This window comes from Neolamprologus brichardi, chromosome 23, assembly GCF_056152115.1.
Source record: "Neolamprologus brichardi isolate AB-2024 chromosome 23, ASM5615211v1, whole genome shotgun sequence".
In the NCBI taxonomy this organism is placed as follows: Eukaryota; Metazoa; Chordata; class Actinopteri; order Cichliformes; family Cichlidae; genus Neolamprologus; species Neolamprologus brichardi.
The window spans coordinates 23,702,501-23,729,066 of NC_142125.1; the positions used below are offsets into that span (position 1 = coordinate 23,702,501).

General features: G+C 39.1%; 3 protein-coding genes across 3 annotated transcripts in view; 1 reads left to right on the forward strand and 2 right to left on the reverse strand.

Annotated features, from left to right (window-relative positions):
• The window catches only part of map3k2 (mitogen-activated protein kinase kinase kinase 2), a 17,616-nt gene extending 11,228 nt beyond the window's left edge, over nt 1-6,388 (reverse strand). Inside the window, exons 1-7 of the mRNA XM_006792872.3 lie at nt 6,049-6,388; nt 2,897-2,969; nt 2,473-2,591; nt 2,350-2,390; nt 2,153-2,252; nt 718-831; nt 336-432 (exon numbers count right to left, since the gene is read on the reverse strand). Coding sequence (XP_006792935.2) covers nt 336-432; nt 718-831; nt 2,153-2,252; nt 2,350-2,390; nt 2,473-2,591; nt 2,897-2,951 — 526 coding nt within the window. The 5' untranslated portion in view covers nt 2,952-2,969; nt 6,049-6,388. The remainder of the gene's footprint in view (nt 1-335; nt 433-717; nt 832-2,152; nt 2,253-2,349; nt 2,391-2,472; nt 2,592-2,896; nt 2,970-6,048) is intronic.
• Nucleotides 6,389-9,784: 3,396 nt separating this feature from the next.
• Nucleotides 9,785-23,167, forward strand: sumo1 (small ubiquitin like modifier 1). Its single transcript, XM_006792871.3, has 5 exons — nt 9,785-9,886; nt 10,284-10,358; nt 18,039-18,116; nt 18,265-18,336; nt 20,312-23,167. The coding sequence occupies exons 1-5, from the start codon at nt 9,875-9,877 to the stop codon at nt 20,378-20,380; spliced, it is 306 nt and encodes a 101-aa protein (XP_006792934.1). The 5' UTR covers nt 9,785-9,874; the 3' UTR covers nt 20,381-23,167.
• Nucleotides 23,168-24,467: 1,300 nt separating this feature from the next.
• Nucleotides 24,468-25,760, reverse strand: LOC102791603 (claudin-34-like). The gene has a single exon (XM_006792870.2). The coding sequence runs from the start codon at nt 25,633-25,635 to the stop codon at nt 24,934-24,936; it is 702 nt and encodes a 233-aa protein (XP_006792933.2). The 5' UTR covers nt 25,636-25,760; the 3' UTR covers nt 24,468-24,933.
• Between the last annotated feature and the right edge of the window lie 806 nt (nt 25,761-26,566).

Genomic DNA, 26,566 nt, shown 5'->3' on the forward strand with positions numbered 1-26,566 from the left:
CAATAGCTTATTCATCAAATATTTATTTATTTTAGTGCTAATACCACATCATGCTACATTTGTTTTTAACTTTTCAACTGTTTATGACTTTATTTTAATTTGTATTTTAACTTGAAATGATCCAAATCATTGAATGGTTAGACTTTTCAAATTTTACTTAAAACTGGATGAAAATAAAAACTTAATTTCAAGTAATTATTCACTTGCCATTACTGCTGTTATTGCAGGATGGGGTCAGGAGCATGTTCACCACTTACCCACTACCAGGCTGTGGTGGGCGCTAGTGCCCGTCCCTGCAAGCTTTGAGTCTGCATCACTGTTTAGCAAACATTTACCTATCAACGCCAGCATGCTCTTCTTGTCTGTGACCCGGAACCCCGTGTTGTCCAGTTCCTCGTGGGACGGCAGGAGGTCCATGTTGGATGACGAGTTCTGCAGACACAAAACAAACTAAACATTAAAAAGAAACTCTGGACAAGTTTAACATCTCCTTTGTTTTCCAGATAACTCTTCTATGTTAACGCTGCTATAACATAAAGATTAAAAATACCAACGTTGGTATAAAAAACACCCCAATCAGCCTTTTACAGCTGAGAGGTAAAAACTGTCGAGGGGTTACAGCACAGAAAAAGCAGCAGGTGTGTCAGCCGCCACACAACTATCATACTGTGCACAAGTGTCAGAAACTACCATTAAAGTCATTGCAGTATGGCCCACCTCAGAGGAGACCTGCAGCACAAGGAGAATCTTCAGACTCTTCATGTGAACACTGCGATCCAGCAGCTCTACAGCTTTGTCCAGGTCGTCCTGAGTGGTCAATGGAATCACCAACTGCAAGAGGAGGAGGAAAAAAAAAAAAAAAGGAAATACAGTGACTTGAATAACCTTATAAAATTTGGGTGATTCTTTTTGATCATTTGTGGAAGCGCACACAACAACAAAAACATAATCCACACACGGGTGCTTCATTGGTCCAATCAGCTGTTCACAGCACTTGCTACACTCCAGTGTCTGTCATGCTCTACATTCACGGGGTTTCATGGATTCCACTAGATGCAACAGGAAGTGACATCATTTTCTCAGGAATGTGTATGCCACAGCTACACTGGTGCTATTAGAAAGTGATGTTTCACTTTGTGCCTTTTTGTATAAGTTCCTGGGACACGTAGAACTGTGACTGCACCATTTCAAACACTTCATGATTTTCAATTCAATTGTGGTTCATCATTACCTATTGTGTATAGGAAGAAAAAGCTAAAGCATGCAAACCTGTAAAGCTAAGCTCTGGTGGGCCTGTTCTGTGGTAGGTAAAACATAGTTACAGGTTGCTGTCATGCACAGCTCTGTAGCTAACACTGTGTACACAGTGTCATGTTAGCTTGCAGAGTGTGTCCAACCTTGTGGAGCAGCAGCAGCAGGTTAACATCCACACGCCTGTGCAGGATGTGGTCACACGCTCACACCTTCACTCAGTTACTTCTGTTTTTTTTTTCCTAATGCAGCTTTCGTACAATCGCTCATTTTCTATATCAAAGGCTGGCAGGATGGCACTGGTAGCACAACTGTGGTCTGCTTTCTTGAAACAGACCCAGAGGTGGATTTTTGTGCCAAAATGACCAAAGAAAACAGCAGAAAAAAGTTGTGTCAGTCTGCAAAGAGTGAGACACACTGCCGCTGAAACACACTGGGTGTTCTTAAAAACTGCACAGAGGGAAGAACAACATCAAAGGGGCACCGAGGGCAGTTGAAGGGACAGGTTTAGGATGGCAGGAGGGGGATCATAGCACAGCTACAGATCCTCCACATGAAAGGGATCTAGTCTGTGTGGTATGTGAAACTGACCGAATCTGAGGTGACGTGCTTTACATCGAAACAGGAGACACTGCAGAGATTTTGTCTCTTGGCTCAGAACACCTCAGTCCCCCCCCCCACCCCACCCCCACCCCACCCCACCCATGCATCCATGACTGTGTGTGAATGTTAGATAGGAAGCACTTCAGCATAGAAAAAAGTCCCTGTATGAGTGGGTGTGAATGGATGACTGAGGCATGTTGTAAAGTGCTTTCTACTCAGGTAGAGTAGAAAGGCGCTATATAAGAACCAGTCCATTTACTACAGGAAGCAGAGGAAAATTACATTTCAAGTTTCGTACCTCGTTGTTTGTGTAGTGGAGGTCCATCGTCTGACCAAAAGCCACTTTAGCTTTGGACCTCAGATCCTCCAGCTTGATAGGTCGAGGGAACTGCAGAATCCTGCAAAGAGGAAGACAGGTGAGAGGTCAGAGACGGGCACTGCTGCTGGTCTGCACTGACAGCACTAGAGGGAGAAACACAGCAGTGCAAACCTCACCTCTTCTCCCCTTTGAATTCGAACTTCACTCTCACATCGTTCTGTTGGAGACAGAGCACAGAGTTAAAGACAGCCAGAGCAAAGATGAGCCAGGCTGAGCCTTCGTGCTTTCACTTGGGTTACCTGGTTCTTGGGCGACGAGGCTTTGGGTTTGCACAGGTCTGACAGGAACGCGGCAGGACGGCTGGAGCGGTGCAGTTCGGCCAAGTCCTGCATGATGGAGTTCAGCGCCTCCTGCTCATCTGTGAGACAGTACGACTTCTGCTTATTCAACAGGTTTTATCATTGAAAAACTCAACTTGCTAAAGACTCCTCTAACAACCTGTCTTGGGGTATGAACACAAAAAATGAAGTTGCCTTGCTGCATTTATCTCTTCAGATAAGCCGCTTCCACTTAGCCGCACAACACAAGGGACTTATTGTCAGGCAAAGATGTCAAAGAGCCATTGTTCGGGGAGGACAAAAAAATTCCTCAAATTATAGGTCTGTCAAAAGATGAAGCTGACTTGCTGCCAAGCAGTAACACCATCTCACAGCATGTACGTACCCATCTTAATGGCACGGCGATTGACCCAGGAGGCCAGGAAAGAGGATTCTCCCATCAAAGGGATTCCTTTCTCCTAAAACACAAAAACATCATCATAAATCCTTACATGCAGTTAAAAGGGATCATTACAGATAATGTGTGAATAAAAACATTTCTGTTAACTGAAATTGTCTCATATATACACATTTAATTTGTGATGTATACTGTACATTTTTCTTCTATTGTTTTTGTGCAGTATTATTGTTATAACATTGTGCTGCATCTATTCATTTTTGTTCTGGCCATTCTGCTGTTGTAATAATGCAAATTTGTAGTAACTCGTCTTTATTTATTTATTTTATGTCAAAACGAGCATCTGGAGGCTTTATACATATTTTAAGAGTGTTATGTCTACATGATAGTTCTATTGTTGTATTTCCCGAAGCACCAATCCAGCATTTGGATCAGATATAAGTCATCTATGCTGTTCTATGTCTACTATGTTACGTATTAGCAGCAGTTGCTCCAACATAGCCTGGAGGACACCAGCAGCAACGAGGGTCAGGGGTTTGGGCCTGAGCACTGCTACACCAGCAGCTTTTCTCTGTATGTTTGCAGAAGTTTTTGACTTAACTGTGAGCTTCCCCGTCAGCTTCTCACTCTCGGTATGTGTAAGGTGTAAAACTTGTTAGGAAGCATTTATTACATTTTTATGGTAACATAATGTGTCGTCATCAATATTTCTTCACTTCACACCCCACACGACATGCATGTGTGAGTCAGGAGCACTCACAGAGAGCTGAAAGGAGAATAGTGCAAATAAGCTAGGTGAGGAATTCAGACACATTAGATTCATTTTACTTGTGCTGGACAATCATCTGTCTTTTTCACTAATAAACTTTAATAAGTTTATATTCTTGGATGTATTCGTCATGTTTCTTAAAATAAGTAAAATAATGTTTGTGTCAAGCACGATGTTTTGATCATCAAAAAAAAAAAAAGAAAAAAAAAAAAGAAGATTCACAGTATCTTCCTCCCAGTGAGGAGCACATACGATTAAATTAACACTGAAACCCAAACCCGGTACTTGGTATCAATATACAGTGCTGTGCAAAAGTCTTGAGTCACCCTTTGTTTCTTTACATTTTGCTTCCAAGAAGCCACACTGTCATTTTTAAAAGTGGCCTTGAGTAAAGAACCGATTAGTTAATAGAAGCCTGTCACAAAACATCATTTGTTTTTCTATTTCAACCAGTGGTGTCGGAGATTAAAATCAATGAATAACGAACTCAGAAAAGTACCATGCAATACCATCTGGAAGACATCTAATTGCCAATGCCTTATTTTTTTTCAGCATGACAATAATCCCAAACACTGCCAATGCAATTAAAAACAATTATTCTTTTTGTGTCTGGTTATTCTGCACACTACAGACTTAAAACATAAGAATATCGAGCTCAACTGTGAGGTTGCTGAAGTAAAACTCCCACAAGTATTCTGAATATCAGCCATAATGTAAACACCTTAAGCAGGCTTACTAAATACTATTTACATATAACCCTGGTTTAACAAAAAACCGTTTTACTATAACACTGCTTACAAGAACTACTCTACCCACAATCCTGAACCGAAACAGCAATGCCTCAAATCGGTGGAGGTCGTTGTTACTGTTGAAATTCTGTAAATGTAGGAACATCAGCACAAAACTTCAGAAAACAAGAGAGCAATGATTGCAGTGAGGCAACACTACAACAATGCAAAGGATTACATTGAAGTAGGCTGGAAGTCATTCACTGTGAAATCTAGGATTTGCAGTGCATTATAGGGATGAGCAGTTCCTGTACACAGCCTCGTACCTTTGCCTTCTTTTTTCTTTTTCATCCAAATCAAATCTTTTTAATAGCCATGATTCACCTCGTAGCTGGTTGGTTTGGTCTGAGGATTAAAACTCTTTATATAAGGATTTTCTGAAACATCAATGGAGAGGATGAACAAGGAACTCACTTCTGGAATGGGAGCCCTTAAATTGCTGTGTTCCCTAGCAAAGATAAATAGTATATTTGTGATTTTATAACATAAAAAACAGAAAACAGCTGCGACAAAATCTTTAATACAAGTGTAGTGGAGTAAATGCTGACCCTACTTTAAGAGCCCTTTTCTTCACATTTACACTACCAAGACTGGTGGATATTTTATTGCCATTTTAATGTGACAATGTTGGTTAATGTGGGTCCATTCAGATGAGTCAGTTTCCAGGCCATAGCTTTCTACTGATCACTGATTATGTTTAACTGGGCTCCGGATGCCCACACTATAGGAGGTCAAGCATTCAGCTTTTTAATTTGTCACTAAGCTTTATATTATACTATTGCATTGTCATGTATAGTGAAATATGCAATGACTGTAGCTATGAGTGTCCAATAAAGGGGCTATAAAGGTTGCAGCACAAGCTTGTGTGTGGAATCAAAGTAGTTTATTGCTCAGGTATCAATTAATACCATTGAACATAACCTCCAGAATGTAATCTGTACAAACATAATGAGCCTTCATGTTATTGTTGTTGCAAAAGAGTGGAAATTTAAATCAAGATGGCCTCTGCTGACGAGGAGTTGATTGGAAATTGGTGATGATAGTCTGTGATCATCACTGATTGATGAGAGAGCTGCAGCATTGGTGCTAGCCTTAGCTTAGCGTTTTTTTCTTCTCTCTTTTATCCTTACATACATCATCCTCCTCATGAGCCTCATCTTCTGTACCGACTCTTGCTCAGTGCTCACAACAAAGTTGATATCAACAGCACAATTATGGCCTCCTTTGGTAGATAATTAGCTCGCTTTAGATTCTCCTGCTAGCGTTAGCCGAGTAGCAACATAGCAACTGTTGCTAGCACATTTTTAGCAATTACAGCCGTTTCTATGAATAATTATAAGACACTTTTGACACTTACCCAAAATACTGTTTGTTATCTAAACAGAGAGCCGATATGTGGAGCTAAGCTAGACGTGTGCAACTAGCTGTCAGGCCAGGGAAGTTGTCAAGCTGAGCTAATGCTAACAGCCAGCCGCACAGCTAATCAGCGTTCACCTGCGCTGCACGACTATAAGAAAAACAAACAGCCCTTAAAGGAATAAATAAACCCTTCAAATGGATCCAATACTTCTTTAGTACCGTACCTGGGCGCTAATTAGATGTGTAGTCACTTCCTCATCCACAGGGCCGGTGACAGGAGCCCCGGGCCCCGCGGAGAGCCGCTGGAGGAAGCAGAAGTTTGGCAGTCCGCTCCCAACTTCACTCGAGTGCTGCCGGACCACGACGACGACGAGGCCTGACGGCTGTTAAAGGAACCAGCTGAAGCTTTTCAACCACAAGACGACAAAACGGCGGCTCGTCCAACTAAGTAGCTCCTTGTCTGTGCAGTGGTTAAAAGGCTAACTTCATCAGAGGCGCTCTTTTAGCTGTACTTTACACCCTGGTTAACGGTAGCTCCGCTCGCTGCTGACCCCACGACGCCATCAAGCTATCACGTATTAAAAATAATTTAACCGGAAGTAGAGACAGAAAATAAAAGTAGATACATTCAAGTAACTATTATGTGTTTTATTTTGATAACCAGTGCCAGGATATCATATTTCATTTACGGAAACTTGAAAGGTGTTGACCCCAACCTTGTCGGAAGAGTCCAATAAAAACACGACCTGTCACGTCAGAGAAACTTATGAGTTTCCTGTCAAAGAATAAATACATTTGATTGGTGTTTAATCACTTTATTGTAGTTTTTTTTAATAGTTTTATAGATTTTTTATTAGAATTTAATATAATTGTTCTACATATTTAGAGATTTAAGAGTTTCTTTTGATTAAATTAATTATTATTAATTAGGCAAGCACAAAATTCTAGCTACACTCTCTCAGGGGGTGCATAAAATTAAAATATGCATATATATGTATATACATATACACAGTCATGCCTACAAATGCATAAATAATATATCAACATATGTAGTTTTGAGGGAAGTAAATAATGAGACTCGACATAAAAATTTTGCACATTAGAATTGAACTTGAGTGAATTGAGTTATTTACAGCTGGTATATATCTATATATACTTTGACATCTACATGACTGTACATGCTTCTGCATATTTGGCTTGGAGATTAAAATGAGCCTGCATGACTACTCTGGCACATTTACATCATAACCCTGAGTGCTCATGTAAATTAATGTGCATTGTCCCATTTAAAAGAAGTAAATATAAATTTAAATCTTTTGCTTCTGCGGATTGCTTCTTTCATTTTAAGTTTAGTTTTTATTATTTTTAGTGTTAGTTTGGAGGTTTCTTTGTTATGTAATGGGTGCTATTTGTTGGGTTAGGGGGTTAGGTAATGGTGGTATTTACTGCTATTGTTACAATTAACACCTGAGGCTGACGTGTTGATGAAACTGGACTAAACTGAAAAAGAGTCAATTTAAAGTGATTTCCTTAATATTTTAATTCTGTTTAAGTTAGTTTTGCAAATGCATAATATGCTTTGTATTATTTTGTGTTTCTTTCCTATACAGCCCCATGTTGTTTAATTTTTTTGAAATACAATTTAACAAAATGTTTAATGTATTATAAAAGTATTTTGTTATATATCCACATCACCAGCATTTAAAAGGCCAATAACTTGATGTCACTATTACTCACTCAGGTGAGACAAAACTGATTTTAAAAACTCAAGCTCCAAATAAGCCAGTGTTTATCTAGTTTATATTCATTCTTATTAGCCAGATAAAATGAATTTGTTAATTAAAAAAAAGTCACTATGTCACAATTTAGAATGAAATGGTGGTTACTGTTGGGTCAACATTATTATATATTTTACAGCTTTAAAATTATCCTGAAATAACATACAGCGAGTCATTGTGTGTGTGTGTGTGTGTGTGTGTGTGTGTGTGTGTGTGTGTGTGTGTGTGTGTGTGTGTGTGTGTGTGTGTGTGTGTGTCACATCCTGACATAACCAAAATGTAAAAAACAAAAACAGCCCTATGTTTTCTTCATTGTGCCTACAACTTGTATGATATGGAAAAGACCCTTTACAATACATTTCTCCATCTAACAGTTTCTAAATTATATTTTAGTGTCAGTTTTGTTCATGTTGTCTAAGTTTATTATTGCATTTAGACCCAGTGTTATCTAGATTGTGGTTTATGGTTTTGGTCTTTGGATTGTTACACCCAAAGTCAAATACAGAGACTGCAAGCGTTCATTCAATAAAAATATAAACATTGTTCTTTAAAAAACATCATACGTCTGTACTCTGTGCTGCGTATTCACCATATTATTAGCCCATTAAAAAAAAAAAGTTTTTCTGTGCTATAACAGTACACTGGAAAGGGGTCCATAAAATACACTACAAATAAAGGAATGTTCCATTTAAATGTTTTATAAATATTTTTCCATACTGTTTAAATAAATATTGGGTGTAATTATTTACCGTGCCCATAAACTTGCATTTACTATCAGCAAAGATTTATATCACACTCTAAGGGTCAAACATTAGATTATGCATATATTATATCGTAAAATGGTCTGCCTTGGTGACCAGTCGGGGCAGATGGCCGACCCTCCCTCATTCTGCATGTGTTGGAAGTTCATTTCCTATTAAAGGGGAGTTCTTCCTCCCCGTTGTCACCAAGTGCTTGCTCATAGGGGGCTGTCTGATATTGGGGGTTTCACTCAGTGTTGTAACAATTTGTAGATTTAGAATACTCAAAAGATTTTCGAAATAACACTTTTAGCTGTGCCCAAGGGTGTGCCACAGCCAATAGATGTGCAAAAGTTGTTGCCATGGCACAGAGTTCACACCAGATGTCTTTACTGACACAACCTTCCCATTTTTCCAGGCTTGGGACCAGCACATACCCTGAGTACACTGATGGAGACTGAGTTTGCGTTTCCACCCTCTCAAATTTTTTAACCACTACACCACAGAGCCACTTGTTGTAAAAATAACCTGTTATGGGGAAATTCACATTTATGGAGTTACATACATTTATATAGTTCTTCGTGTGATATGTTATAATACAGCTGTCCAATATGTGGACCTTTGCTGTCTTTATCTTGGTCAGCCTTCTTGGACAGAGAAACCGTAGCCTGGCCTCATAACAACAGGCCACAGTTTCAGGGTCACAAATCTGCGCTACATGTGGCTTCTTTTTTTTTTTTACCCATCTCCAATGGCTTCCTCTTCCTTTAAAAACACTATATAAATGTGATCAGTGGATATTAATTTTTGGAACTTTATTCAGCACTAGTGTAAGGAACTCTTCATATTCTATGACTGTAAAAATGTGCAGCCTGTTCCCTGAATTCTCAAGCCTTGGGTCTTCTCAGCTAACAATTCTAACTAAGTATGTGGACAAATTTGGCTTCTTTCACATCCAGCAAGGTTTATCTACATCTGTACTTTAGTCAAAATTACATCAAAACTGGCAATTAAAAAAATAATAATATTTTTTTCTGTTGTAAAAGTAGCTTATGTCAAAAATTTCTGTATTTGTAAAATCACAAGTAGGGCTCAAAGCGGTCTGCAGAGCATATTACTGGTTATTTTGTACCAAAATTATTCAGTTTATTTGGTAATAAAGAAGATAGGAATACATTTTAATCATTTACACCTATTAGTAACATGGATACAGGGTAATTTATATGTAATAGGCTTTATTATAGGGCTCAAGTGTGTTTTTGTTGTTGTTTTGTTGTTGGGTTTGTTTGTTTTTTACAAACAAAATAGGGTAAAATTTGCTTTTTTGAGAGTAAAGATTAGCGACCCCAACTATATTTTTCAAAATTAAACGATCATGTCTGTGCTTCACTTTGGAGAGGCTCTTATTTTTGAAAGAAGCAACCCCATGCGTCAATTCCGGCTGTCGAATAACATCAACCAGGAGCTGCGCCTGTGAGCTAACGCTTCATCTATTGTCAGTGTATTTTCCTGGGCACACACAGAGAAAAAGCATGTCAGATACGGTACGAAATGCGCTCCGAAGGCTCTGTGTTGTTTTGTCATCAGCAGAAAACGGGAAAAGGCTGCTTTGTGTTTATTTATGCCCGCTGGCTCGTATCGACTTATCTAATATGCTAGCTCTTAGCTCGTGTAGCTTCGGGCCTGAATTCACAGCTTTTTTAGCAGCTAGCAGCTAGCGGCTAGCTCTGGTTTCTTATTTAAAGTTCTGCTGTGGAGCAACGGTTGTTGGCAGTAATACGAAACAGAAACTGTTACAAAACAGAGTGACATGGTTTTCCAAAGCAGTGACACTCGGGTGTCGAGCCGCGCTGGAATTAAATAAATATTTATATATATGAGTGTGTGTATGTCGTGCTTGGATGTGTTTTGTTTATTTACGGTTTGTTTGTTTATTTTTAGGAGACAAAACCATCCAGCCAAGACGGAGGGGATAAAAAAGACGGAGAGTACATCAAATTAAAAGTGATTGGTCAGGTGTGTATGTGTTAGATGATATTAATTATGCTTTCTTACATATTTTTAGTGTTATTTTGTTACATTTTCTTTTTGTACCAGTGTCATTGTAGAGTCAGCTCCAGGGAGGAGTTAGAGTAAAGGCTGTCACTTTACACTGTCTTATCAGAAATAACCAGTTTGTTTTGTTATCAAAAACATTGACCAAACATTTGCATTTGTAGGATTCTTGGGGTGTATATTTATACTTTAATAGTAAATAAAGTGTACATAAACTGAAACTACAGATCCACAACCATAAATCTACTCAGTGGCTCTTTTAACAAAAATATAATATTTGGCTTTATTTTGATTGATGCTGCAATAAGGTGGCGGTCCTTTAAGTTGGTTCCTTTACTACGAAGCAAGTTTGACACGCATGACTTTCTGTTTTATTCAGTTACACTTAGAGCCTGACTGATTTATCAGCAAATTGAGGTTATCGGCTATTATTGGCTATTTATTATTTTTTGGCATTGGCATGTTTAACGAGTGACTCACATTAATATTAGTGTTTATTCTGAATAGTAAACCGCTTCCACCTAACGTTAGGTAGTTAATCTGTGGTTTTGACCATATCAGTAATTAATTATGTATATAGTCAAACAGTTTAACATTGAGCATTGAGCACGTATAGATGAGCTGTGTCCAAATTCAGGAACCGCATCCTCCTGAGGCTGCATTTGTAGGCCGATTACGTTATAGCGACACGACGAAGACTGTCCAAATTCGAAGACTCCGACATATGCGGCCGATAAAAGGCCCTGCTTTTCCTCAGATTTGAAGGATGGGTCGCTTCGCGGCCCAGCCTATCCCAGAATTCATAGCGCAGCCCTGCTCAGTTTCCAAAAGTGGCGGCAGCTAGTTAGTTTTAATATTACTCTTATTATTCTTTCTAGGTCACAAAATAAACGTTTAACATATTTTCAGGCGAGAATGTAGCTGTGTAAACCTCAAATATCTGCTCAGTTTATCAAGACACCACATATTTTCAAAAGCGCTCCGACGTTTTTGGAGACGTCTGTTACCCACCAGCTCAATAGCTAACCGGGGTTCAAGGCTCACTAGAGCCGGTGAGAACACCGGACTCCCGGCAAATCGTTTTCAGGAGGAAACCTATATGTTTAACCTGCTACTCAGGTTAAACATATATAAGTGACTTAGATAACTTAAAAATGTTATTGTTTGGCTTTTTTCAGTATTTCATTTGTTCCTGAGTGAATTGGTTTGGCTCAGATTAAAGTTATTGTTTTACACAGCTGAATAAACGTCAAGCAGACAACTGATTATCGGAAGTGTGAGATGCTCGAGAATATACTCCGGTGTCCCGTTATATTTTAGATAGCAAGGAGCAGACGGCTAAGTTTATTAAACTTCACCTAAACAATCTGCAAATTTCATTAAAATTTAATAAACTATCATCTTGTCTTTACTTTTAGTTAGCACATACCTTAAACACTTAAAGCTGTACGCTAATGATAGTTATATAAGAGCAGATGCAGCTGGTGCAATAAGCTGTATGTTTTACATCCAGTGGATGATGATCTGATTAGTCGACTAATCGCAAAAATAATCGGTGACTAGTCAACTATCAAAATAATGGTTTGTGGCAGCCCTAATATGAACAAATATTTCCTGGGTCATTATTTTAATTTGCTGTGGGTAGGGCTGCCACGATTAGTCGACTAGTCACGATTACGTCGACTATCAAAATCGTCGACGACTGATTTAATAGTCGACGCGTCGTTTGAAGCTTTGTAAGATCCCAAAAGACGCAGGAATAAGTAGTAGGATTTAAGAGTGTAATAACAAACTGAAACAGAAGATGGCAGCACTGCATGTACAAGGATGCCAGCTGCCGTTAAACCCCGAAGAAGAAGAAGTAGCTCTGTCCCAGAATTCATAGCGCAGCCCAGCTCAGTTTCCAACAATGGCGGCAGCTAGTTAGTTTTAATATTACTCTTACTATTCTTTCTGGGTCACAAAATAAATGTTTAACATATTTTCAGGCGAGAATGTAGCTGTGTAAACCTCAAATATCTGCTCAGTTTATCAAGACACCACATATTTTCAAAAGCGCTCCGACGTTTTCGGAGACGTCTGTTACCCACTAGCTCGATAGCTAGCTGGGGTTCAAGGCTCACTAGAGCCGTGAGAACACCGGACTCCCGGCAAATCGTTTTCAAACCCACCGCCGTCTTTCGCTACTCAGGTTAAACATATATAAGTCATTTAGATAACTTAAAAATGTTATTGTTTGGCTTTTTTTAGTATTTTATTTGTTCCTGAGTAAATCGGTTTGGCTGAGATTAAAATGATAGTTTTTACACAGCTGAATAAACATCAAGCAGACAGCTGATTATCAGAAGTGTGAGATGCTCGAGAATATACTCCGGTGTCCCGTTATATTTTAGATAGCAAGGAGTTTATTAAACTTCACCGAAACAATCTGCAAATTTCATTAAAATTTAATAAACAATTATCTTGTCTTTATTTTTAGTTAGCACATACCTTAAACACTTAAAGCTGTAAGCTACTGATAGTTATATAAGAGCAGATGCTGCTGGTGCAATAAGCTGTACGTTTTACGTCCAATGGATACATGATCTGATTAGTCGACTAATCACAAAAATAATCGGTGACTAGTCGACTATCAAAATAATCATTTGTGGCAGCCCTAGCTGTGGGACAAGACAGCAGGGTGATATTCACAGGTGGGCAGGCTTGAGCAGGTGAAGTACTGGAGCCTATAACAGGAGGTTTTTCCAAGTTATTAAAATAGTCGTTGACCAACTGACTAATCAAAGAAAAATTGGTAGATTAGTCATCTACCAAAATAGTCCTTTAGTTGCAGCCCCACGATATACAACTGTATGTCACAAATGTCAGGGAAATCTGTTTATGTGTTGTGTTTCTGAAGGGGAAAACAGACTTTGAGTTGATAAAACCAGAGCTGTGATAAATAATTGACGCTATGCTTTTTCTTAGATAGTCGGCGCTTGCACGCAGAAAGTGCTTGAGATGAGAACAAAACAAAACGTGACTTTCCTGAAAAAGTTATATGGTAACACATGGCATTTGTTTGCTGAGGAAGTTGTGGGAGTGATGGGGCTGAAAAAGAAAACGGCAAGTTGAGAGATTTGAGACATTTAGTGTGTTTGTAGTGAGCCGTTAGTGTGTAGTGTTGTTGTTTTTGTTTGTTTTGCTTTGTGTGGCATTAACAAAACAAAAAAGACCACTGAATGTCACAGATGCTGGCCACAAAGCCACCAAAGACGGTCTGCCATGCACCTTCAGATATGACCCCTCACAGTAACCCCTCCCCTGCTCCATATATGCATGAGGCAAACTTCTGAAATTGACCGTATATGTAGGACAGTCCAGTATGTCTGGAATGGTGAGTGTGCGCTGCTTTGTTTGGCTGCTGTATTGCTGTGCAGCAATATTTTTAAGATCCTATTCAGTTTGGTTTTTTTTTACTATGAATATTTATATAGACATATTTTTCCTCTATTCTTACATGTAAATATCCTTCTTTTTTAAAATGCTTTATACCTTACAGTCTCATGGTGAGTAAATGCACCTAAATTTCATTCTGATATGTGCAAACTGGTCTATGTTCTGAATGACAAGAAAGTAGCTATTCTGTTTTGTGAAGCCTTCATAAAAGGTTACAGCCGTGCAAACTGTGCGTCGCTTTAATTCTGAAATTTAAATGAATTCAGTCGGAGACGCAGAGAATCTGTAGATGTCTTTGTTAGGTCGTAATGCTGCTAAATCTGCTCTACACTGGTGGATTTGCAGTTAATGCCATGGATTAGAAAACTGAGCGGTTATACTGGGAGGTTGCTGCTCACCAAGTTCTGTTCAATCAGTACAGATAATTTAACTTTGGCCTGGCAACAAAGCAGAGATTTCCTCCTTTATTACGTTACTGGAGACAGTCAGATGTGAACATACTGAGCAGTCTTGAGTATCAGAACTCTAATGTGTAGTAAATAAGCTGACTTAAAGCACATTGGGTGGGAAAATGGATATATTTATTCATAAAGTAACTCATGAACTCACTAATTAAGGAAAAGATCTCAGTGATAAAGTCTCTGATTGGAGTGGACGGTGCTCAGTTGATCCATTTTGTGAGGAGGAAGCGTGAAATGACACAATGAACAGTCCCTTTTATGTTAACATGCGAGGAGGGTGAAGCAGAAAGCCTGAGTTAATGGAGAAAGATGATAAGTGCCTTGACACCCATTATCTCTGGAAGAGCTTTTAGGTTTTGTCAAGCCGGCTAACACAAAGAAAGCTTGGATATGTATCCTCGTAGTTTCACTTCATTGGATTCGCATCTCTGCTGTCAACCGTGGTCTTTTCTGGGTGGAAAGAGCCGCACGTATAGGTGCGTTTAACTCACCCTGAGGAAGCTCATCCTCTTCTCTTTCACAGTGGATTTTAATAACCACACAGTTTCCTACAGCAGCTAATCATCTGTTTGTTTTAGCTCAGATTTTTTCCAGGCTCGATAAATCCCATGAATCCTCCTCACAAAGAAGTTTAGCCACTCAGTGAGCACATAATTTTCCACATTTGTATTTTTTGCTTTGAAATTAGTTTCAATTGGTTTCCATAGTGTGTTTTATTTTTTGCTGCTTAGTTTTGTCTGACAATGTTCAGTTATTTTTAGGATTTTTTAAGTTTCACTACTAGCTCTAACAACTATAATGTAGGGATGATTGGCACTTAATGGATTACAACATAAACAACCACAGTGAGTCACCTTTCTTTCTCAGTCCTTTGACCCTAATGGCTAAAGACATTTCCTCTATATTTTTACACTCTGTCTCTGTTTGTAAAAGTGTGTTTTTTAGCTTTCAGCATATTGAAAACTTTGTGTTCAGGCTGCTGAGATCTGATCAGTGTATTTAAAGGCTAGGCTTGATGCTGTACACCATAATGACAGTAACTGTGAAATCGAACATCTTAAATAATGATGGAATTATTCTTTTTCTATAGTTTTAGACTTCCTCCACCTTGCCTTTAATGTATTATGAGTATAATGTATTTGCCAAAATGAAACAAAATGCACAATAAGACAAAGTGGGGTTTTTTCCATCAGTGTCTTTATTTATTTTCGAACATAACACCTGTACACAACCACTAAAACATAACAAAACAAGTAGCTAAACTTACATACACAACTTACATATACTGCAAAGGTACATATAACACCATGAAAGGAAAAAAAAAGGGGGGGGGGATAACTGTGTGGGACTCCCACCATACATTACTCACACTCGCAGGTATACGTTACACGAAAATTACAAAGTAGTAGTTCAATGCCAAGCAGTAAACATATTCCCAAATGGACTGCAGAGGGCCACTTATGAGTCATCCCCCAAAGCTTCCACCAAACGGGCAAGTCTTTATTTGCAAGAACGTTTTTTGAAGATGCTATCAAAGCTTCGTTGTTTACCCCTGATTGCGTAGGTGATCTTTTCTAAGGGCAGAGTTGATGTTAATTCTGAAATCCATTTACCCATCCTTGGTCCTTGGATCCACCTCTTTCCAAGCAATTGCAGGCATTCTCTTGGCCATCAGCAGCCTTATGTCTAAAAATAGCTGATGCTTCCTTGTTATGTTACAATTAGCTGGGTAAATACCCAGCAGAAAAAGTTTTGGTTCTAAATATATTTTTATTTCTAATATTTCTTCAGTGCATTGTTTTACTTCTTCACAGAATTTTTCTAATTTCAGGACACTGCCACAAACATGGGAAAATCATTCACTTTTCCTTGTCACATTTTATGCAAACATCTGGGATGGTACTGTAGAAAGCGTAAAGTATGCTTTAACCAGTTGTACTGCAAGAAATCTAAATGAGTGTTCACTGTTTGTGATTGTGCCTTGGCACAAGTCCTCTCACACTCTTCAATGGAGAGGTTCTCCTGTAAGTCCTCTCTCCAGGACTCAAGCTTCTTTACTGACGTTTCTGGCGAGGCATCCACCAGTTCATTATACACTTTAGAAGTCAAGCCCCTTCACCATCATTTCTTCAAGTGTTGATACGCCTGGAATGGACAAGGACTGGTTTGCTGTGTTCTAATAAAATCTCTCAGTTGTGAATATCTAAAGAACTGGCTGCGGGCTAAGTCATGCTCGGCAACAATTTCATCAAAGGACACAATAGACAAAGTTAAAGATAAATATTACTGTCACTGTCATGACCCAGGTTCTACGCCACACCAAAAATGGAAAGGACAATAGTGGGTGATTAATATGCGTGTTTAATGAAACCAGTTTCCAGATAAACGAGAATACAAGCTGATGCTTGTAAGAATAGTATGACTGCAAGGGGCTTAGAAGCTAGAAGCTAACTACACGAGTGGTTCAGGGAAACTCAGATAGTTTTTATTCCTATCTCTCCACAGACTCTGTTAGGCAGCGTTGGCACATCACCTTTCAAGTGAGCGAGTGCTGTACATTTCTATGTGGTGCTGTGATATTTTCAGTCATAAAAATGTTTCCTGCCACGAATAGTTCAAATATGCCTCCCCTACTACTGCTCAGTGGATGGAAAAATGTATGTAAGTCTGTGTTTTTAAACTTTGACTTGACAATCAAGGCGTCGACTTGTGATTTCTGATGTTTCAGTATTCTAAATAGGTTGGGTGTCTCTGCACAAAATTAAAATAAGTCAAATATGTTACGAACCAGATTTTTCTTCAGATTGAATTTGTTCCTTCCTGTTAAAAGGGAATTTTTCCTTCCCACTGTGGCCAAGTGCTTGTTGATTGTTGAGGTTTTTCTCTGTATCATTGTAGGGTCTTTACCTTACAATATAAAATGCCTTGAGACGACTGTTGTTGTGATTTGGTGCTACATAAATATGAATTGTAACAGAAACATCTGCTTTTAGGATTATTTGGGTAATTTTGGAATATCTGTCATAGGTAAAAGACACGACATCTTTCCAAACTGTTGCAACGTGACTCTCTGAGCTTCTGTACTTGTATAAGGAGGTTATCAGTGGTAAAAACTAACACGACTGCACAATTGTGGCTTCAACCCGGCTGTGGTGGAAACAGCACAACATCAAGAGGTGTGTGCCTGGCCCAAAAGAGCCAGGGGAGATGTTCCAGTCATGTCCTACCAGGAGGAGGCCCATGGACAAACCCAGGAGTCGCTGAAACGATTCTATCTCTCGACTGACCTGGTAACACCTCGGTGTTCCCTCTGATAAACTGGAGAAGGTGGCTGGGGAGAGGGAGGGCTGGCTTTCTCTGTTCAGGCTGCTGACCCCGCAGACTCTCAAAACATTTTGATTTCTGAAATAACTGAAAAAAGAGATGAAAAATTTAACACCGTATTAATTAGAAGTGGGAAATATTAATAAAGTCTCTTATCTTTGACACACCAGTGAACCAAGTCCTCTAAAACCTTTGAGACATTGTAGCAGATTTCATGCTAGGAAACGCGTTTACAATGAAAAGCACAAAGAAGTGTATGACACGGAGTCAAGTTATTAAGTGTTACAGTCCGCCTGCGCTGTGGAATCTGACTTGACACAATATAAAGTGAAGGTTATTGTCAGGCAAGCGGCGGTTCATAAACACAATAAAGTTCCTGGGATTGTGTTTCTTATCACTGCCTTGCTTGCCTCCACAGGACAGCAGTGAAATCCACTTTAAGGTGAAAATGACAACACATCTAAAGAAGCTGAAGGAGTCATACAGCCAGAGACAGGTAAATCAGTCACTCCCAGTTACTCAGTGACACAAGTTTGACTCGAGGCTACACAAAGAGAGGGCTGAGAGCTCAGGAGTAAGTCACTTTAAAAAAAGAAACAAACAAAAAAAAAACCAACCTCTGTATTTTTGTGTTTTCCCTCCAGGGCGTCCCAGCGAGCACGCTAAGGTTTCTGTTTGAAGGACAGAGAATCGCAGACAACCAGACTCCCAAAGAGGTAACCTTTCATCTTCAGGCTTTACTGTCCCCTCATTTATCCAGAGTTTCTCCTTTCTTTTTCTTTCTTTTTTTTACTAGTCAGTCTTGAGTGGCCATAAGAGAAACTGCAGTTTTTATCAATATGTGTTGCACTGATTATCTCGTCCTTATTTCCTTTTTGTTATTTCATGCTTTTGTTTCGTATTGGGTCAAGAAGGGCATCCAACATAAGTTCTGCCAAATCAAACAAGCGGGGGTACCCGGTGTGATGGCACCTTCTGGAAAGGGAGTAGTAACTATTTATAAAGTGCTGTTAATCTCAAACGACCAAGATATTTCAGCAAATAAAATACAGTTTGTGACCATGTGATATACCGGAAAGATTTTCTAAAAGGTTCTTATGTAATGAGCAACAGTTTTTCAGACTCCTTTCTGTAGAGATCCTTTCTGTTAAATTACTGAAGTTTCCATAAACCTGTCCTGGATCTGGGTTCCTGATGTGTGTTTTAATACCCTGTTATTCACTGTTCAAAAAAAAAAAAAAAAAAGAATCATCACAGTGTAACATAGTCAGTAAAATCAAAATGACAACAGGTACACTGGGGAGCAAACAACAAGACAGTTTAGCACATGATGGACAAAGACCATTGCTGTCTCCTTATTCCTCCTGAATGATTTTTCTGTAGTTTAGATTTTTTTACTGGCCTCATCACTGCTGGTAGCATGAGATGGTGGCAGGCCTCAGGTTGCACAGGTAGTCCAGCTTCTCCAGGATGGGACATCGCAAGATGATTTTTTTTCACCAGGGAGTTGCCTTCCCAAACCATCACTGATCCACTCTCAAATAGTTGCAGGATAACAGTGCCGCAGACAACATAGCACTCTCCACAGCTTCTCCAGACACTTGCAAATCTGTAACCCATGTTCACTGTGAATCGGCTCTTGTCTGTGAAAACAACGGGGCACCAGTAGGAGGACCTGTCAGTTCTGGTGTTTTCTGGCAAGTGCTGCTTGCCGCTGTGAGTGCATGGCCCTCACATCATCCTCATGAAGTCTGTTTCTGATTGTTGGTCAGAAACATGCTCACTAACAGCTCGCTGGAGGTTGTCTTGCTGCTGGATTGATGTTCTTCTACTGAACTGTCCACCTTTGCTTGTGTGACAGCCCATCCCCTGATTATCTCCTCCACTCTTGAAAATGTGCTGTAAGACATAACAAACTGTTTTGTCTTGTCCTGGAAGAGCTGCACTACCTGATCATTCTGAATGGTCTGCAGGTCTCCAGCACTGCAGCAATGACAAGGACACTAACACAAAGCTAAACTAGAGAGAAATCAGTCTGCTAAACAGTTAAATTATATTAAAGCGGCTGAAATGGATTCAGGGTGGTTTCTGCTTCCTAACTGGACGCACTGATATCCCTGAAGTTTAACTGACTTTGTGTTACACTGTGGAAATTGCTTAAATTTGCAACCCTGTGAACGCTCCAGTTTTTTCCAGGTTCCTCTCATATCTTAAATCCATCTCATTATTTCCTATTTTTGTTTTATTTGTTTTTTCCCTTGGAAACTTGTGTAAAACTTGTTTGCATGGCCCTTAAACTTTATTATGAATACTTTAAGCACATGTATGAATGATTTTTTTTTAATGTTAGTCAAACATTCTGATGTATTAATGCAGCTATGCATTTATCCACTGCACTAACAGATTACATCAAGTAGAATAACATCAGGCATTAGCTCTGAGAACCATGTTTGTAGGGTTGATGGACGTGTTGACAGATGAGGTCAGTTTGTTTGCAAATGACACTGTGACCTGTAGTGAGAGTAGAGAGCAGGTGGAAGAGAGCCCAGACAGGTGGAGGTGTGCTCTGGAGAGATGAGGGATTAAAATCAGCACAAGCAAGATGTGAGGCAGGATTTGGTGAGCTGCAAATAACAGGAAGTGAATTACTGTTGTACTAAAACGTGTCTCTGTGCTGTGTGTTAATGCCAGCTGGGAATGGAGGACGAGGACGTCATCGAGGTGTATCAAGAACAGACTGGCGGACTTTGGAACAATTAAACCTCCCACATTTCTAAATTCTTTTATTTCTTCCTCCTCTTTTACTTATTTTGTATTTTATTTTGTATGTATGTACGTATTTTTGTTCAGTTTCAAACCATCTGGATCAAAACGGACTCAATTAGGGCTTCCATGTGTGTGTGGGCAGGCAGGCGAACATGCCGAGGACATGGACTACCGGTTCTCTGAAGTGCAGGGATGAATTCAGCCCACATTTACCAAGAAAAACGTTCTTTTTCCTGCCTGTTTTTAATCATCCATGTAGTTATTTCAGAAGAAATAAATGATCCTATAATAAGCAGCTGCAGTAAAAGGATTAGTTCACCCAGAATAAAAAGGTTTGTTTCAGTTTCAGTTCACCCTTCGAGTTTCAGGTTTCCTTGTTAATCTCTATTTTCAGTACCCGCTGTTTTTTTGTTCGGTGCCGATGATGGTATGGGATTTTTATAGTTTGAAAGTTTGAGTTGATCTTCTTCTTTTGAATGTGCCCCACCTCTTTACCAAGATAGATTAAATATAACTCCTCCTGACAATAAAAGGTTGGAGCAAGCTGTCAAGTTTAGCAGGACGGTTTTTTTCTGATCGTGCTGAAAATGGCCAATTTGAGGTCTTCTGCTATTTGCCTTCTATAATCCAGTAAACATGGATCTTTGGAGTAAAAAATTTGCCTATATCCTTTATATTTGTACACTACACAGTACATACACAAGCAGTTTATTTGGGTTATATTGGAAAGGAAACTAAATATTGGGGTTGTAGCCACCATGGGATCACCTGTTTTTGAAGTTTCAACATTTCATCTGCTGTTATGTTTTTCTTTTTGAGCCAGAAGTGGCCGTATTTGGTCGATGGGGTGGAGTACCATATCCTCAGTTTGGTTAGGAAGCTGAAACAGATATGCTGTATTAACACCTGGCATTAACATGCGACCCACATCTGGTTGCTGTCACTCACAACAGCTCAAGTTATGATTGAATTATAATCATGATCATTTAATACAGTATCTCATCTATTTGTTTAACTTTTAAGACAAATCTTATCTATTTTTTTTTGTTAAAACAGTCAAATTCAAAAATGCAGAATTTGGTTTTCATCACCAGGGGGCAGCGTTTTATTTCTTTTTAGTCCTATCACCATTTCCTCAGAGGCTTTCTCTGTTTGTTAAGAAAAATGTTTTCTTAATAATTTGTCTGACTAAACAAAGGCCACACTGACTCACTGCACCCATATTGTGGTAGAAACTGGTATAACGTCAAAGTACAGCTCAGCCCTAGTTCAGCCTGAGTTGACATCTCATAAACACAACATGCAGGACTTGTTTCTTTACATTCTGAGGGAGCTTTTGGGTAATTTTAAACACAATAATTTAAATTAACCACCTTTAAAGGGAAATTATGAGGCTTATGAAGCAGGCCACATGTTTTGGGGATCTTTCACTGTGTGGAAAACAGACATGATGTTCAGCATGTGTTGGATGATTCTGTACTTGTGAAGCACCTGAGAAACCCACAAAAACCCTATTTTGGAGAAACAGGTGGTTGCTTTTGATCCTGGTCGTCATGTTTATTAGAAGCCATAATTCTGGATTAATTTGACAGCTGTACAGACCTCCCGTTTGTGGCGCTATACTTTCGTAGGACCCCTTGTATTAAAATGATTTCTTTTTTATGTCCAGTACATGCAAATTAATGAGGCTGGGTCAGCCATCTTTTCGTCAGGCTTGCTTGAGCTGCGGTAGAGCCATTAAATATTTGTCCTCTTCGATTGTAGCTGAGATTAAAAGTGAGCTCACCTGTCGATGCCCGGTGTAAGCGTGGTGATAGTCAGGGATTTCTGGATGAACTCTTCCTTTTAAGCTTTCATTTTCATGTTTGGGGAGAAAAGAAACAGGTTAAACATTTCATTCCACATGTTTCGTGAGACATTCAGGGCTCATAAACAGCTGGATTAGTGGACAGTCCACCATAAGAAGTGGACAACATAAGAGTTTATGTTGATCATCCTCCGTGTGCCATGTTTCTTAAACTGCACCATATTGTAAGATGATAATAACCAACCTGAAATGAAACTACTTCAGATTTGAACCCATTTTTAAAGGACTTGCTCTTTACGTGTATATGTTGTATTCAGTATTAGTGTGTGTGAATGATATGCCATGTATATCTCCAGTGTCTTTATTTTAATATGTTTGAGGGTTTCATTCTGTAATTATGTATGAAAATATAAACCTGTTATAGACACGTTTCAATCGCTGACAGTCACAGAGATTTTTGAAGTCCTCTGGCAGTTTTGTGCAAAGAAAGGTCTTCTGCTGTGGTGTCGGCGCGTGTTTTTAAAGCTTTGCTTTCCTGGTTTTGGAGTGAAACTCTTAATCTGTGTACTGTATGAAGTTCCTCCAGAAGGTAAACGCAGCCCCAGAGCTCTGGCTCACATTTAAATCAGGTTAAAGCAGCATCTCAGAGTTCATAGTAGGAAAAACAACGTTAAATAAAGTAATGATCAGTGGCTGTCATTTCCCAGAGGTGTGTGCATAAAAAATAAAAAAAAATAGGTAGATAAGATTTTCTCAACCTGGCCGGCTGTTTGAAATTTGTCCTTTTTGTGCATTGGTGATATATCTGCTCCACCCAAACTCCACCCAGACGTACAGGGCTGTGATTTGAGCCATAACCCGATCTCGGTGAGGTGAAGGGACTGTCCGACACTCGAGGAACATTGATACAGATGGTTTGAAATTCTGGAGATGAGCTTTTGGCTTTTTTTTGAATAAAATATTTAAAAACAAAACTTTGGTGTGTTGCATGTTTTTGTTTTTGTGTGTGTGTACTTTATGCACTTGTTGTAGTCCAATAATTTAAAGTGGTCCTGTTATGCTTTTCGTATAATATTTGTCCTGTTCCAGATGTTCATACTGAGCAGTGGATCAGTGAACTCACTACATCCTTTAAGAGCCAGATACAAATTGAGCGAGCCCATTAGAAAACCCATTATGTCACAAATATGCTGTGTGACTGGGTGCTTGATTTTATGGCAACAGTTCTTAATACCAAATAGGTGAATCTCAATACTTTTGTCCAGAAAGTGTAGCTGCACCAACTGATGAAAACAAATGTGTTTAATATCAAATTAAATGTAAAACTTACCCAATTAATAAGTCATTTTGCATTTTTCTTATTTTTATATTTCATTGTAATAATGAGGTTAAAATTTAATATTTTTATTTATACGCTTGAATTTTATTTTTATAATTAAAAGATATAGTTTTTAGTTTAGAATTTTCAGTTGTAAGAATACCTTTTTTAAAATAATTGTGAGTTTTGTAAACTTGGATATTGTTGTTGTTTTTTTTTTTCTTTTATATTTATAATTTACACTTTTAAAATAGTTTGTATTTTGCATCATGCTTGCATGATATTTGTATTTATTGTAATTTAGCATTTTGTTTTTAGACTTTTTAATTTTAGGAATTTTTAAATTTTATTTTCTGCTTTAAATTTGTATAATTGCCATTTTCTTTATATCTTTAGTAAAAATATTTAAAATAGTATGCCATATTTTTTTTATATTTTTGCATTTCATTTTTTTTTATAGTTTTCTATTTTAGTTTTTTACTTATTATTTATAAAAAAAATATTGCATTTTATCATGTACTTTATCATTTCCCAATTTTTTAAAAACATTTTATATTGTTTATTGTTGTAATTTACCATGTACTGTACCAGTGTTCTTTGTTTTAAGAATAAAATTAGGAACAAAGGTTACATGACAAAAGCATGAAGGGAAGTAGAAAAGGTCAGATACTGACTGAGCAGAAGGAAACCAGTAAAAATCATTTGTATTTACAGTCAAGAATAAAATATTAAGAGGGTTAAATAGCAAACTGTTTTAGACCTTTGAAGAGCAGTGGTGGGAATTTTCCCGTTTGAGACAAAACAACCACATTCATCGACAGCACAGCTTACAGATGGGACACTTAGTGCCTTTCTTGTGACTCATGTTTGTGTTTAATTTATTGATGAGCTGTTTTCAGAAATCTGCTGATTAAAGGTATCCTGTACACACAGACCTCTGTCACAGTATTCTCATTTTCACATTTACTTCAGTCGAGGTGCAATAAAACATTGAAAATGTGACGTAATCTGAAAAGGAAGTGTAATAAAATAATTTCAGCACACAATTTATTCACACTGTGTAACATTTACATTCAGCTATTTAGCAGATGAGCGTTGTTAACGCATCAATGCAGTTTTTAAAGTAGCTTAACAGCTTTTGTCTATACAGTGAACATGAAGGGGGAGTTTTTGGCTCCAATTTTAAACCATAAGTTAGAGAGTTGTCTGTTTTGTAAGAAACATGTTATCTTCATTTTCCTGCTTCTCGGGCATATGAAGGTGAGGGCGTTATGGGTGTTTGCTGTCAGCAGATGAGTCATCCTCCTTGAGATTATAAAACTAGATGAGTCACTGTAAACATTTGAGGAGTTAAAAGGAAGAAACGAGTGTAAAGTCTGTGCAAAAACCTTTTTTTTGTCCATTTTATCACACACAAACTCCTCACAAGTGTTCCTGAAACTCAAATGTGGGGTTATCTTCCCCCCGGGTGTCATTTTCCTGGTGCACCTGCTCTCTCAGAGGCCTCTCTGGTAATCGATATTTGCAGAAAATAATCCCAGAGACAATCATCAGGACCGATCCCGCCATCCCGACGCCAATGCCGCCTCCCACGTGCTGAGATTCAGGTGCTGGGGGGAGTTTAAACTCCGGCGGGAACTCGATGGTCTGATTGGTCACCACAGCGCTCAGATTCCAGAGGAGAGGCACGAGCGATATCGCAGCAGCGAGGAGGCACAGCACTCCCGTGAGGATGAAGCCGCGGCGGACCGTAGAGCTCTTACCTATCCCAAAGTAGACGATCCTCATGGAGTAAACACCACTAGCGTTCCCACAAACCCCCACCAGCAGAGACAGGAGCATGAGGACCTGACCTGCAGCAATCTCAGGTGGCGTGAAGGAATCGGTGAGGATGATGTACCTGCAGTACATAACCTTGAAGCCCTCGCTCACCACGGTGTGGCTGGCGAAGCAGACCCTCCAGAGTCCGACCCATGCCACACCGGAGGTGATCACCGCCCTGTCCGATACCTGCCACACCCTCCACTGGATCAGTCCAAGAGCCACACCGGTGAGCATCCATCCCAAACAGGCCAGCCCGAGAGCACCAAACTGGGCGTGGCCTGTGTGAGCCAGGTAGGTCATAGCAGTGGATTTCCTGATCCTACTGAAGGTGTCAACAGGAGACCGAACACAGGTGGAAGGTGGGCGATGTCACCTCTGTCATGTTTTACTCTTCTGTGCTCCAGCACAGTCTTGCTGTTGTTCTGTTCTCGTCTCACAAGTCGTCAGTTATTTCCCTCCTTCGTCTCCTGGGTTACCTCCTAAACAACCACCTGCAGCTCCCTCTGAGAGGAAAGAAACACAGACACAGCTGTTAGTGAGCAGCAACAAAGCACCATCAACAAAGACTACAGGGCAGCATTTCAATTGGACATACTTCCTATAAATACCATATGTACTTCCTTTTTAAGTAGCCTGTAGGTATTTTTATTTAGTATCTCTATGTGAAAATTCTTCAAAGTTATCTTAATATATTAGACTGTTAGTTTTGTATCCTTCACTTTTATTTTAAGAAAGATTTCCTGAAGTGTTAAATTGCCTGGACATATGTTGTTATTTACCGAAACATGCCCATGCATGCATGTAAATACAGTATATAAGTTAAAAACAGAGTTTGTACAATTCTAACAAACTTAAAAGTCATTATTTGGTGTGACCACCTTTATTCTTCAACACAGTCTGAACTCTCTTAGGCAGCTTTCGTGTCATGTCTTCAAGTCGTCTTCAGGAATAGTTCTCCAGGCTTCTTGAAGGACATTTAAAGCTCTTCTTTGGCTGTTTCTGCCTTTTTGTTCTGTTCTCTGTCAACATGATCCCACACTGCTTCAATAATGTTGAGCTCCGGGCTCTGGGGAGGCCAATCCATGACCGATAGTGCTCCACTGTGTTTTTTGTCTATCCAGGTATGATTTTACTGCATTGGCAGTGAGTTTGCAATCATTGTCACATCATTAACAAGATCTCCAACACCACTGAAATGCAGCTCAAACCATGAAAGAGCCTCCACCATGTT

Coding starts and splice junctions, on each gene's coding strand:
- sumo1 (XM_006792871.3), top strand. Junction 18,117..18,264: donor AGTCATACAGCCAGAGACAG/GTAAATCAGTCA, acceptor TTTTCCCTCCAG/GGCGTCCCAGCGAGCACGCT. Junction 18,337..20,311: donor ACAACCAGACTCCCAAAGAG/GTAACCTTTCAT, acceptor TGTTAATGCCAG/CTGGGAATGGAGGACGAGGA.
- LOC102791603 (XM_006792870.2), bottom strand. CDS start 25,635: ATGACCTACCTGGCTCACACAGGCCACGCCCAGTTTGGTGCTCTCGGG.